General features: G+C 40.4%; 1 protein-coding gene across 4 annotated transcripts in view; it reads left to right on the top strand.

The window, feature by feature from the left end:
- The window catches only part of TEAD1 (TEA domain transcription factor 1), a 279,363-nt gene that overhangs the window by 233,289 nt on the left and 32,968 nt on the right, over window positions 1-13,106 (top strand). For all 4 annotated transcript variants that reach the window (XM_058305713.2, XM_058305714.2, XM_058305715.2 and 1 more), the window contains one exon: window positions 2,055-2,228. In XM_058305713.2, the coding sequence (XP_058161696.1) occupies window positions 2,055-2,228 (174 nt within the window). The remainder of the gene's footprint in view (window positions 1-2,054; window positions 2,229-13,106) is intronic.

The following is a 13,106-nucleotide window of genomic DNA, read 5'->3' as shown; positions in this document are numbered from 1 at the left end:
CCACCTGATCCCGTCAGGGTCGTGTGTGTTGAGCAGGAGAGAGGCGGGCTACACTCCTGTGTGAGCCCACGCTGCCCGCGACTGGTGTCAGGTTGGGCCACCCCCTCGGGTGGTGGCCAGAAGCTCGGGCCTGGATCCCGGGTTGAAACCAGCACTTCCTCAGGGTGTATTTAAGGGGTTCTGTGACCAAAGGAACTTGGGAAACTTTGGTCTATACCAAGTGAAAAAAACCATTCTTTACTATAGTCTTTTTTTGGTTTTGTTTCAGGCTAGTTTATTTAGGCATTCCACTTTCACTCCTCAGTAGGTTTTATGTATTTCTCATCTGCTTCTTCAGTCATTAGTTCATCAAGTTCTGAAGGATTACTCAGTGTCATCTTGATTAGGCAGCCATCTTCATAGTCTTTTAATAAGCCAAATATTCACTGTGAGTTGTAGAGAGGAGAGGTTATAGAAAAAACAATAGCACACTCTCTCTGCATAGAGGGACTGCACCAAATCTTGGTGTGTATTTCTGTCTTTCCCATTTCTCACCAAGCTCCCTTCTTTCCCTCATTTCCCAAATAATTTTTTTTTACTGGCCTAAACATAATGATGTAATAATAATAGCTGCTATTTTTGAGTACTTGCTCTTTGTCAGGCTCTCTAGTAAGTGTCATATATGTACTATCTCATTTAAACCCTCTACCAACCAAGTGAGGTAGATGCCATCACTGTCCTCATTTTAGAGACTGGGAACTTGCCTAATGCCACAGTTTACTGTAGTGGAGACAAAGTTTTGTGCTTGAGCAGACTGAGTCCAGACCCCGTACTCTTAAAGATATACAGTATGACCTGCAAGTAGAGAGCTTCAACCAGGCCTTCTTTGATTTGGGACTTCCTATGGGCTGGGTGTTCTGAAGGACTGAAAAATGGGCTGAGAAGTGCTGATGTAAACCTGGCACTTGACTAAGGAAAGCCAGGGAAGAAGGGAGATGGTGCTTCTCTTAGAACCCCATTGGACTCTGAGGACCCTGGAGACCCCACACTCCCAGCCTTCTGTGTCTGCATCAGGTTAAGTTGGTGTTTGCCTGTCCAGTGGGAGAGGCAGGTGTGAAAGGTTTGAAGTGTAGAGTATAGGCTGGTGGCTCTCGGAGTTGACTTCATATTGGACTTTACCTGAGGAGCTTTAAAAAATGCTAACATTTGGACCTCACTCTCAGGGAATCCTGTTTAATGTATCTGACTGCCCCAGGCATCGATGAATTTTGTATGTTTCTTGGGTGATTATGGTGCAGCCTGGGTTGGAAACCATTCCTTTGGCCACGTACCAGGAAAGTGTTTCCTTTGTAAGTTAAATGCTTAACAGGGTTTGTGAGGGTTTTTGCTGCTGCTGTTGTGTTTTCTCTTTTGCTTTTTGTTTTGTGACTGAGTGTGCGACCTGTGTTCTTTCTGACCACGTACAACCAGAGCTCCTCCCCAGGACTGTACCCCTGACCTTACATGTTGGCCACTGTTATGCAGAAGTTTTAGATTTGTCACTAAGGGCTGGTGAGACAAAGGCTCAGCACTCTTAATCCTGCTGGGAGAAGAAAGTGGACATACCTCTGTGCAGAGTTCTGTGTCCACACTTTTGCTACGAGGGCAGGGGTGAGAAATGCATTCTGGGCAATGACTTTAGCTAACTCTGTACACATATTTCTTAATAGTTTTATAATATAAATAGCTTCAAAAGAATTCACTGCCATTTTCAGTTGAACTAGGTAAAACTGAGTAATAGAATTGGTTTTGGTTTGGTAGTTGTGTGATTAAGCTATTCCTTAATACTATCTGCAAAAAAAGAAAAAAAGTGCCTTTTTATATGCCCTTGTCAACAAAAGACAGTGCTTGTTTTAACCATAAGCTATAAAGGCTTTTCTTAACATCTTCGTCTTTTCAAAAGCTAAGACCCTAAGCTGTTCAAGGCCTAATTTCAGAGTTGTGAGACTACTGCTCTTGTTATCCAGTGCAAGATGGGTAAATCCCAGGATGATCAAAGGGTTTGTAATGGGAATATTTCTGTTGGTTTCTTGCAGTACAACAAACACCTCTTCGTGCACATTGGGCATGCCAACCATTCTTACAGTGACCCATTGCTCGAATCAGTGGACATTCGTCAGATTTATGACAAATTTCCTGAAAAGAAAGGAGGCTTAAAGGAACTGTTTGGAAAGGGCCCTCAAAATGCCTTCTTCCTGGTAAAATTCTGGGTGAGTAAGACATTGCTCTCATTTCTGTGGTTTTTGTCTGAATGATTGTGCTCTGTGCATGAGCACCACACAGCACAGCTGGCCATGGGTTCCAGCTGACTGCTCCTTCATGTCCAGCAGAACTGTCAGAGGATCCCAGACTCATGCCTGTGGAACTGGCTACATGAGGCAGCCACAGAGTGCAGCCGGGGGTGTCTGCCATCCTTACCCAAGGGCAAAAGAGACAGGAGGCCTCTCTGGGCTTCAGGGCTCACTCTTGCAGTGACAAGAGGCTTTACAGATGGCTGAAATCACAGTGGAAAACATAGGGCCTTAACCCCTTTTTCTGTGTCTTCTCACTCCATTAAGCAAGGCAACCTAAAATTCCACCGGAGCACAAGACCTGGGGCAGAGAAGGGGCTTGGATGAAGATAGAGTTAAATGTGCTAAGATTTTGTGGGTGTCAGAGAATATACAAAATGGTTTTACCCAGTATGTACCTCCTTCATGCTTTAAAATTGCAAGGGCACATCCCCCAGAAGCCTGCTGGGCTGCTGTTCGCCTTGTAAGAGGGCCTGTCTGCACAGGGGCTGCTTGTCTAGGAGCTCCCAGGAGACATAATAAGCATGGTGTGTATGTATAGGAGGCTGCAGAGAAAGTTAACTTTATTTCAACTTCAAAAAATAAAATAACAGACAAAAGGCAGCTTAACAAATTATGGAAGCATTACTCAAAAAAATTCTGTCCAGGCACATTTATCTCATTTAATCCTAAAAACAAATGCATTTGTTTCTCCAGTGTTCAGAAAGACACATACATGATCACAGATTTGTTGAATGACAGGACCAAGATCTCCTTGTTAATGAAAAAAAAAATGAGGAAAACAATGCTTAATCATATTCATATCTCGTAAAACTAAACCCCTTATTCTTTTTTTTTACCTTTAGTATTGGTATAGTATCTCCTTTGCCTTTGCTACAAAAATATTACAGTATTTCTGTTAATTATGGTCTTTATAAGTTATATTAGTTATATTTTTCCCACTCAGTCTTTTAAAGAATAAAAAGAAAATTGCTTCAAATGCTTGTGCTCTTTCACATGGCATTAAAGTTCCTAAACGACCTGGATTCTGGGTGTCTTCCTCTCAGGTTCTGCCAAAGCCCTCTGTTCTTCCTTTCATCCTTTGTCCCGCCTGTGTGGATGTCGGGGTATACATTTTCTCCCTTTTCCTTATGTAGCATCTTGCTAGTTCCTCCTCTTCCTCTGAGAGTGACTTCTCGCTTATAGCACCTTTCTGACCTAGTCAGACCGGTGCGCTTTCCTTTACTCCCATGCATTTTGTGGTTAATCAGTTCCCATGCTGTCTTATAAATATTTGGATGTGTGTCCCACTACCTGCTGGGCTCTTAAGTGTCTCCAGGGGACCTTATTCATGAAAGCAGCTACCATTTATTGAATGCCTCCTGTGCATTCAACATGCACCTCACAGGTGTTAGGTAGAATTTGCCTCATTTCCAACGAAGAAAATAGAGACTGAGGGATGAAAAAACATCTCTGAAGACAGACTCTTTGCAGTTGGGGACCTAGGACTTGGTATCAGACCTGACCTGTAGTCCTCTGCTCTGTTTCTGGCAGCCTGAGACCCTTAGTATCCCCAATACCAAGCACATGTTCTACACACATGAAAAGCCCAACAAATAATGGGGATAAGTGGGTGAATAAAGAAAGAAAAGTTTGTGTTTTAAGTTCTTTGGGGAAATTTTGCATTATATTCAGTTAGTTTGGTTTCTTTCTTCCTTCCATGGTAACTGGATTTTATTTTTCATGCTTCAATTTTGAAGTTTGGATTATGGAAGTAGCTATCTACTTACGTTAATGTACTTGGAGTCAGAATCCATGTGGACAATCTGAAGAGGTGGTAACAGCCACTTGGCCTTTCTAAATTGGTAGCTGTCAGCTAGTGATTTGCATGGTGGTTGGGGGATTATCAACTCCAATATTAATGGTAGCACACAGTTCTCAAAGTATAGCCCACGGACCCCTTGGGCGTTCTCAAGACACAGAGTGGATCTGCAAGGGGAAAGCTCTTTTCATTATATACTGACATGTCTTTACAGTTTTAAAAAAACCCAGTTATACCAAGAATGTCCTTTATGAATTTGATTACATCTTGAACCTCCAGTATACACTAAAAATTACTTCCCTGAGCCTGTCACTTCAAGGAATTTTATTTGTGGTTGCCAGTGATAAAATTCAAGCTTTCCCATAAGAATTAGAATTTTAGAAATTTAGAATTTTTCTAAAATTGGTGATCTTGACAACTTCCCCAAACTTAATAACTCTTTGGATAAGATCCACAGGAGTATTAATGAATGTGATTTTTTTTTTTTTTTTTGATATTGTACAAGATAGACCAATGGATTTTAATGTAATAGAGTACGAAAAGTTCACTGACATGATTTCAGATTCCAAACTGCTACCTTTAAGAAACTACCACTTGCTAAGTTTTGGTATAGTACCAAAGAAAATATCCATAATTATCTGAAAAACCTTTTAAAATGCTTTTCCCTTTTCTGATTACATATATTTTCTTCATAGATTTCAACCAAAACAATATATCATAACAAAGTGAATATAGAAACGAGTATGAGAAACAACTATTTTCCATTAAGTTGGACATTAAATAAATCTGTAAAATGTAAGGTAGTGTCACTTTTCTCACTTTAAAAAAATATATAGATTTGTTTAATAAAACTGTTAATGTACAGTGATCTCTTTTAATTTAATTCATTAATTTTAATTCATTTGAAGTAATTAATATTTTAAAATGTTATCAGTTTTAATTTCCAATACAGAAATATAGATAGATATACATAAACGAAAGTTCTTTGGGATCCTCAGTAATTTTTTAAACTGCAAGGGGGGTTCCTGAGATGCAGAAGTCTGAGAACTGCTATAGTAAAGCATACCTAAAGTGGTGTTCTATCCAAGTTAATTTTTTAAAATTCAAAATTATAGGTGATGAAAAGAAACTACTTTTAGTAGGTTCAAATTAAGCAATGTTGGTTTTTAATAAGATTTCTTACTAATAGCATAGTATGTGAATATAAAGCAGTATGGCAAGCACTCAGAAAGTTGTTTTGCTCTCAAAATTGCCTCTCTGTTTTATTCAGTGAATAATTTTAATAAACCCTTTTAGTGATGGGGTCCTACAGTCAAGAATCCCTAAATAATGAGGTCTAGACTGCAGATGTTTAGAGCATGGTGGCCAATGCTAGATGTGCAAATTTAGAAACAATTACTCTGAGATTAAACATTATTAAATTAAGATTATGCAGAATTAAAATTGAGCACTTCTATGAATATGATAGAAATGTCACTCCTTCAGTGTAATTGTTAGGATTACATAACCTTTTGAAGAAATTCAGATGTAATCATGTTCAAATAAATGAGCAAAGCTATTTAAATGAGGCCTGTGGTTTGCTACAGCTTCAGGTCCCATTGGCTCCCTCTAGTGGCTCGGTAAGAATGAATTGCACAGACAGTATCCATCCTTGAATGTCAGTAGGCACTTACACTGGACGTTTCTTAAGTAGATTTAGCATTCCCTTTGAAATATCTTTTGTTTTAGCAATTTGTTTGTCGCAGGTTTACATTCATTAATATAATATCTTGAAAGTGAGTTGATAGTAATGAACAAATTTCCAAATGATGTTATCGGCAGACCCAATGCATGGACTGCCTCAATATCAATGAAAGACACTTAAAAATAACAGACAAAAAGAATTCAAGTAGCTCAAACACATATGTATTATTGTTCCTGTATTAACCCATGAATATCTGTAGGCCTAGGATTGTTAGAAGCAGCATGTAGAGGGAGAAATAAGGTAAAAAAAAAACTAAGAAGATTGTTCAAAATGAAAGGAAAAACGTTAAGGGTGCCACTCAGAGTGGGTATTCATTCCTCCTACAGGGGATAGGAGAGGACCCCTGTAGGCAGCCTGACTGTTTATTTGTTCATTTGATGGTTCTTGAAATTCTCTGTGCAGAATGTCTCCTGCCTCCTGGCTGGGCCTGGTAAGGGGTTTGCTCTAGGAGAAATACTCCACGCTCCCTAGAGTACCTGCTCTTAAACCCAAGCTGTGGGCCCCTCAGCCCTTCTCTGCCAGTTGGGTAGCAATGAGCCAAATAGCGACTCAGGCCCCAAACATGAAGGAATGGCCAAGCCAAGGACACCAACCTCGTGGACCTCCAAGATGGAGCTTTACCATTTGTCATGCCTTAATGGTATGGGACATCCAAGAGCCCCTGCATAGGGCTGTGTATCTAGTAAGATTCTTTGTCTTTCTTTAAAGAACTATTTATTGAGGTTTTATTTACATACCATGAAATTCGCTCATTTTAAGTATACAGTTCCATGATTTTTAGAAAATTGATAGAATTGTATAACCATCAGTACAATCTTATTTTCAGATATTTCCATCACTCCAAAAAGATCCCATTTGCAGCCAGTCTCCATTCCTACCCCCAGGTACGGGCCATAACTCGTATGCTTTTTGTCCCTACATTTCCCTTCTCTGGACATTACATGTAAATGGGCTCATTCAATGTGTGGTCCAGTGCATCTGGCTTCTTTCAGTTATCATAATGCTTTCGAGATGTGTTCATATTGTAGTTTGTTGTTAGTTCCTTTTTGTTGTTGAATAGTATCCCATCGTTTGGCTATGCCACATTTTACTTATCCATTCATCAGATTGTGAATATTTGGATTGTTTGCACTTTAGACCATTGTGAATAATGTTGCTATGGACAGCACATACAAGCCTTTGAGTAGTCATTGTTTTTAACATTTTTTAAGAACTTGCCTGTTTTCTAAAGTGATTGTACCGTTTTACATTCCCACCCAGGGAAATCTTAGAATTCATGTCCTCCTTCTGCTGTTCCACAGGGAGAGATGACAGCAGGCATTTGGTGGGGAGGGGTGGCCCTGGTTAGTAGAGGCACCAAGACAAGGTACAAGTGAGGTACATTGTGGAGCACTGCATCTGGTCTGTTGCTTGTGTGGAAAAGGTGGGTGGGTGGGAACAATTCAAATAGACAAGGAATCTAGATTTAGTTGCACCAGCAGTAGGGAGCAGTCAGTGCTTAGAACAGTTTTTGAGCTGGAAGAGTAATGGGATTCTTTGTACTGAGTGTTAAGGAGACTGTCTCTGAATTTTGCCTTTTCTAGTTTATTCAATTTCCTTTTCCTTTTCATGACAGCTTCCTATACATTTCCACTCTCTTTATTTGCTCCTGTGTATTTTGATTCTGCTTCATAGTTGATTACAAAGAGAGGAAAAGTGAATTTGCAGGAATAGGAGGAAAGGGACTCCTCTCTTCAGCAATGTGTGAAACTGTTGTTGAGTACATTCTCTGAGCCAGGCGTAATCGCATACTTGATATTATTTAATCCTTGGGAAAGATGCATAAAGAAACAGAGTCACAGAGAGGCAAAGTGACTTCTGCACAGCTGATAAATGCCACATCTGCTGGAATACTGAATCCAGGCTCTTTCTACAAGGGCTTCTTAACAAGGAGTCTGTGAGCTTGAATTTAAATTTAAAAACAACAACATTATTGTGAGGACGTGTTGGTGCAGATGTGATGTATTTATTAAATAATATACAGTATAGTGTGGACTGAGTAAGGGGTCTGTGGTTTTCATCTGACTGGCACAGGGTTCCATGGAAAAAAAAGGTAAGCAACTCCTGTACTGGACCCATCTGTGACCTCCACAGTTACTACACTGTCGCCAGAACAATCCTAACAGGGTGCATTTAAATGGGAGCTAGTGATGCTAATTGAGGTATAGCAGTATACATGGTTTCACTCCAAAGTTCTGTCATTAGGTGATGCTCTGGATTATGTTTATGTGGGAACTAAGGTGAATAAATTACCATTACCAGGAAATTCAGGTCGGGTCCTCTAAGTCTTATTAGACAGGTCAGCAAGTATTGTTAGCTGCCTAAGGAGGTAAAAGCAGCATAGTTTTTATATTATGATTATAAAGACAACCATAAAATCCTAGACAGTCTTGTAAATATTTTTATTCATTCCTAAATGCATCACTAATATAACCTAATATGATACATATGTATATAGTTTCAATCATGTACATTACATTAAATTTAGTACCCTTTTTTTTTTCACTTTTCAAATACCGTACCATGTAGCCATGTGTTGTCATATTATTAATTATCATTTTTAAATGACTACATAATATCCTATTTCCTGAATATATCATAATTGAAGTATTTTTATTTTTATTAGTTATTGATATGATGGTTTTTAATGTATGTTTGTGTGCACATATATTTAAATAGCCAAGTTACTTTCTAAAATTGTAGCAGTTTCGCAAGCAGTGATTATACCAGGCTTCTCCATCAGCCTTGCCTGGCATAGTTAAAAACAACTTTTTATTGTCATTTTTTTTAAAACTCCTCTATATCTGCAATTACTTTTTTCTTTCTACTTTAACAAGCCTTTTATCCTTCCTTATTCTCTTATAGGTGGCTAAATATAGTGTATTCCCACAATTCTATATTTGTTCCCATTTCAGCATTTCTAAAATTGTCATACTCTGTAGTCCTGATGACATAACCACTTTGCCCACCCCCAGACAGGAGTAATCTGTGAGGGGTTCGTTGTTGCTGTCCTCTGTGACCCCTTAGCTCGCCATCCCCTGGGCACCTTAGCCGAGTTATTTGCATTGGTGGTACCATACACAGTTGAATTTTAGCTTAAATTCGAATCCCTAATTAAAATATCTCAGCAAAATTACACATTGACGCAGCATTAAATTGTTGTTATGATTGAAGAGGATTGCAGAACCAGATTTGTTATACATGAAGCCAATATTTGTCACTGGGTGATAACCGTACTCCTTTGTTTCCTTATAAGCAATGATTGGGTGGGTGCTGTGTAGGCACTAAAGAGGGAAGGTGTCTACCAGCGAGTGGGCAGAGCTGTGCTTCTTCAGTGTTGATATTTGTGCAGATGGGTTGCCACTTACATGGCAGACAGTGTAGTTGATTTAAGACAGGATGTCAACGGTCTTGGAATTGATCATAGAATTTTTCAAAGCTAAAAGAGATGGGTGTAATTCAGTTGTGCAGGACAAAAGCCCACGTGCAGCTTGCAGCTGACTTTGGAAAGTTAATTTCCAGCCATATGTGTTTTACTTAAAGAAGTACACAAATTAACCAAGTAAGAAATGCAGATGACACTAATATTTTTAGGTGGGCCTCAGAATTATACTCTGTCTTAATAGCACTAAAGAGAACCAAGAGGGAAGCGGACTTGGCCCAGTGGATAGGGCATCTGTCTACCACATGGGAGGTCTGCGGTTCAAACCCTGGGCTCCTTGACCTGTGTGGAGCTGGCCCATGCGCAGTGCTGATGTGCACAAGGAGTGCCGCGCCACACAGGGGTGCCCCCCGCAAAGGGGAGCCCCACACGCAAGGAGCGCACCCCATGAGGAGAGCCGCCCAGTGTGAAAGAAATTTCAGCCTGCCCAGGAATGGCGCTGCACACATGGAGAGCTGACGCAGCAAGATGACATAACAAAACAGGAGACACAGATTCCTGTGCCGCTGACAACAACAGAAGCGGACAAAGAACACACAGCAAATGGACACAGAGAACACACAACCAGGGGGAAGGGGAAATAAATAAATAAAATAAATCTTTAAAAAAAATAATAAAAAAAAAGAGAATCAAGAGTGTAAGCACTCGTTTTTTTAAAAAAAGCAGCATGTTACTAAGATTATTCATAAACCTTACAGCCAAAAATTATTCAGAAGAGTTATTTAGTGCAATGAAGGCTTAGTCTCAGACTTTCATTGGAATAATCGAAAAGAAAGTGATATGAAAATAAAATTCTATGGATATGAATCCTGTCAATCTAAAACAAATGTTTATAAACATATAATGTTTCTTTTTTCTCCCAAATCGTTATTAAATCAGTGGTTTCTTAGAAGATGAGATATATGATGTTACCCCATGGTTCTTTATTTATTTATTAAGATTTATTTACCCCCCCCATTGTCTGCTCTCTGTGTCCATTTGCTGTGTATTCTTCTGTGTCTGCTTGCATTCTTGTCAAGTGGCACCAGGAATCTGTCTCTTTTTGTTGCATCATCTTGTTGCATCAGCTATCCATGTTTGTAATGCCACTCTTGGGCGGGCTGTGTTTTTTGCACAAGGTGGCTCTCTTTGCGGGGCACACTCCTTGTGTGTGGAGCACCCTACGCAGGGGGCACCCCTGCATGGCATGGCACTCCTTGTGCATGACAGCACTGCACATGGGCCAGCTTACCACACGGGCCAGGAGGCCCTGGATACCAAACCCTGGACCTCCTGTATGGTAGGTGGATGCTCTATCAGTTGAGCCACATCCACTTCCCACCTCATGGTTACTAATAATATTTTGCTTTTTTAAAAAAAATTTTTTTAAAGTATTTATTTATTTATTTGTCTCCCCTTTCCCCTGCCCACCCCCATTGTCTGTTCTCTGTGTCTATTTGCTGCATGTTCTTCTTTTTGTCCACTTCTGTTGTCAGTGGCACAGGAATCTGTGTTTCTTTTTGTTGCATCATCTTGTTGTGTCAGCTCTCTGTGTGTGCGGCGCCATTCTTGCGCAGGCTGCACTGTCTTTTGCGCTGGGCGGCTCTCCTTATGGGGCGCACTCCTTGTGTGTGGGGCTCCCCTGCATGGGAGACACCCCTGCGTGGCGCGGCACTCCTTGCACGCATCAGCAGTGTGCGTGGATCAGCTCCACACAGGTCAAGGAGGCCGGGGGTTTGAACCACAGACCCCCCATGTGGTAGACGGACACCCTAATCACTGGGCCAAGTCCGCTTCCCTACTTTGCTTTTTAAATCCTTGGAATAATGATTACTCTGATCATTCAATATAAACAATAATCATTGTATTTACAGTCACATTCACTTTCTTAACCTACCTTTTTTTTAAGGAAGAAAAAAAGTTAGTTTACTTTTTTTTGAGGGAAGAAAAAGGTTAATTTTACCAATCATGACAAATTTGAGACAATTTTATAAAACAGTAAAGGGATGCAAGTTATCTGGAAAAGAGGCAGCCTTCAGAAGATGCTTTCATAGTAGTAGGAATAAAATCAAATTTGTTATACAAAATGGTAGCTATTATACGTTTTTTTTAAAAACCCAGCTTTATTTAAGGAGAAGAAACTGGGTGCACTAGGGGACTGGCAGAATGGACCCTCTTTGGGGGTCCTGTTTCCAATTGGATTCTCTAGGACTGAGGTTTGAAATGTAGACGTGAGTCTATCATTTGGAACCGAATGTCCTTGTTGCTATTCTTGGAAGAAGTTAGGAATCATTTGTTGCCCATATGTTTTAGACTGCTATTAGTAAGAACGGGTCTTTCAGCCTAAGTTTTGCATTTCTCTCTATTGAAATAACCTGAATATTAAGTGAGTGATTTAAGTGGAAGAAGATTACCAAGAAATACCACCATATTCAGAGGAGCTTGTGAGGCTAATGCATGTTAAATTCCTTTAGTGGAATGTGGGTATATGAATAATATAACCCATGGTCCTTAATTTTGAGAAATCATCTCTTGATAGGGAGGCCCTGAAATCCCATGTAGAGGAAGGAGCAGGGGAGTCAGTAACCTTGCATATTCATCCATTTCAGTTGGATTTCACATGGAGCTTGTTAACACTTTCTGCATTGGCTGTTGGGTAATAATGCTTACTTCCTGCCATCTCAGTCTGTGTCCTAAACCTCTTTATTGGCTTCCCCCATGGAGCAGGAATCCTGTGGCTAGCCTTTGTTGATCCAGCAGTGCAATGCATAGAATGTTTCAAGTTTTTTTTTTTTTTTAAATTAAATGGCTAAAAAGTCATTTTATTCCAGTCAGTAAGCAATCCTAGGGAAGTTTCTGTACATCAGGCACTCTAGCCACCACTTAGGCAACTCACAGTAAGCACCTGATAGTTTGCTGAGCAGTCATCCTCAAGGAATTCACAAAAGAAGGGGGTGGACCTCAAGAGACTCACGAAAAGTCTATCCCAGCCATCTCTGGAGTTGTCAAGCCCTTGTAGAATTGTTTTAATTATTTGAATTAGTAAGAACTATGCACATCACTGGTGAGTGATTCAACAAACATTTATTCAACCCTACTTTGTTCCTAGGGAAACAGAAAGAACTTCAGGTTCTGGTAGATAGAAAGGCAGAAGGGTGACGGAACCATGGGATAGGAGCTGTCATGGAAGTGGGGACAGGTTGCTGTGGAAACAAAGAACATTATGGAATTCTTCACAAAGACATGGCGTTCGAATGAATCTCCAAAGAGTTGGGTCAGTGGAATGGAAGTGGGAAAGGTTTTGCAGGGAGAGGAGATACTGGCACAGAGACAGGGAATCCTACTGGGAGGTAGTAAGGGGTCCCAGTGCCGGCTGGGGCTTATAGAACTTGGAGACTGGTAAGAGATGAGGGTGAAAACATTGATCACAGGGCAGTCACCTGAAAGCCTCATCCTGAATTCCCTGTAAACAAGCTGGAACATGATAGCCTGGGAAATGGGCACAAAAACTCGTGCTTGCTTTTTGTCCAACTCCTTACTTTAATCCTTTAACTCAACTCCATTTACACCAGAGATACTTCCTCCCACCCACCCTCCAACCTTGAACCCTAAGACATCGAGGCAGAAAAGTGAGAATTCTCTTGACCTCATGGAGAATCCACCTGACAGCGAGAATTCCCTTGACCTCATGGAGAATCCACCTGACAGCTGTTTCTCTAGTGCTTTCTGTCTGGGTCATTTGGCTCAAAACCAAGGTCAGATGCCCATCCTTTCCTGTGTGGGGCTCTTTAC

This window comes from Dasypus novemcinctus, chromosome 10, assembly GCF_030445035.2.
Source record: "Dasypus novemcinctus isolate mDasNov1 chromosome 10, mDasNov1.1.hap2, whole genome shotgun sequence".
Lineage (NCBI taxonomy): Eukaryota > Metazoa > Chordata > Mammalia > Cingulata > Dasypodidae > Dasypus > Dasypus novemcinctus.
Note: the sequence above shows the minus strand (reverse complement) of the source record. Positions and strands in the feature narration are given on the sequence as shown.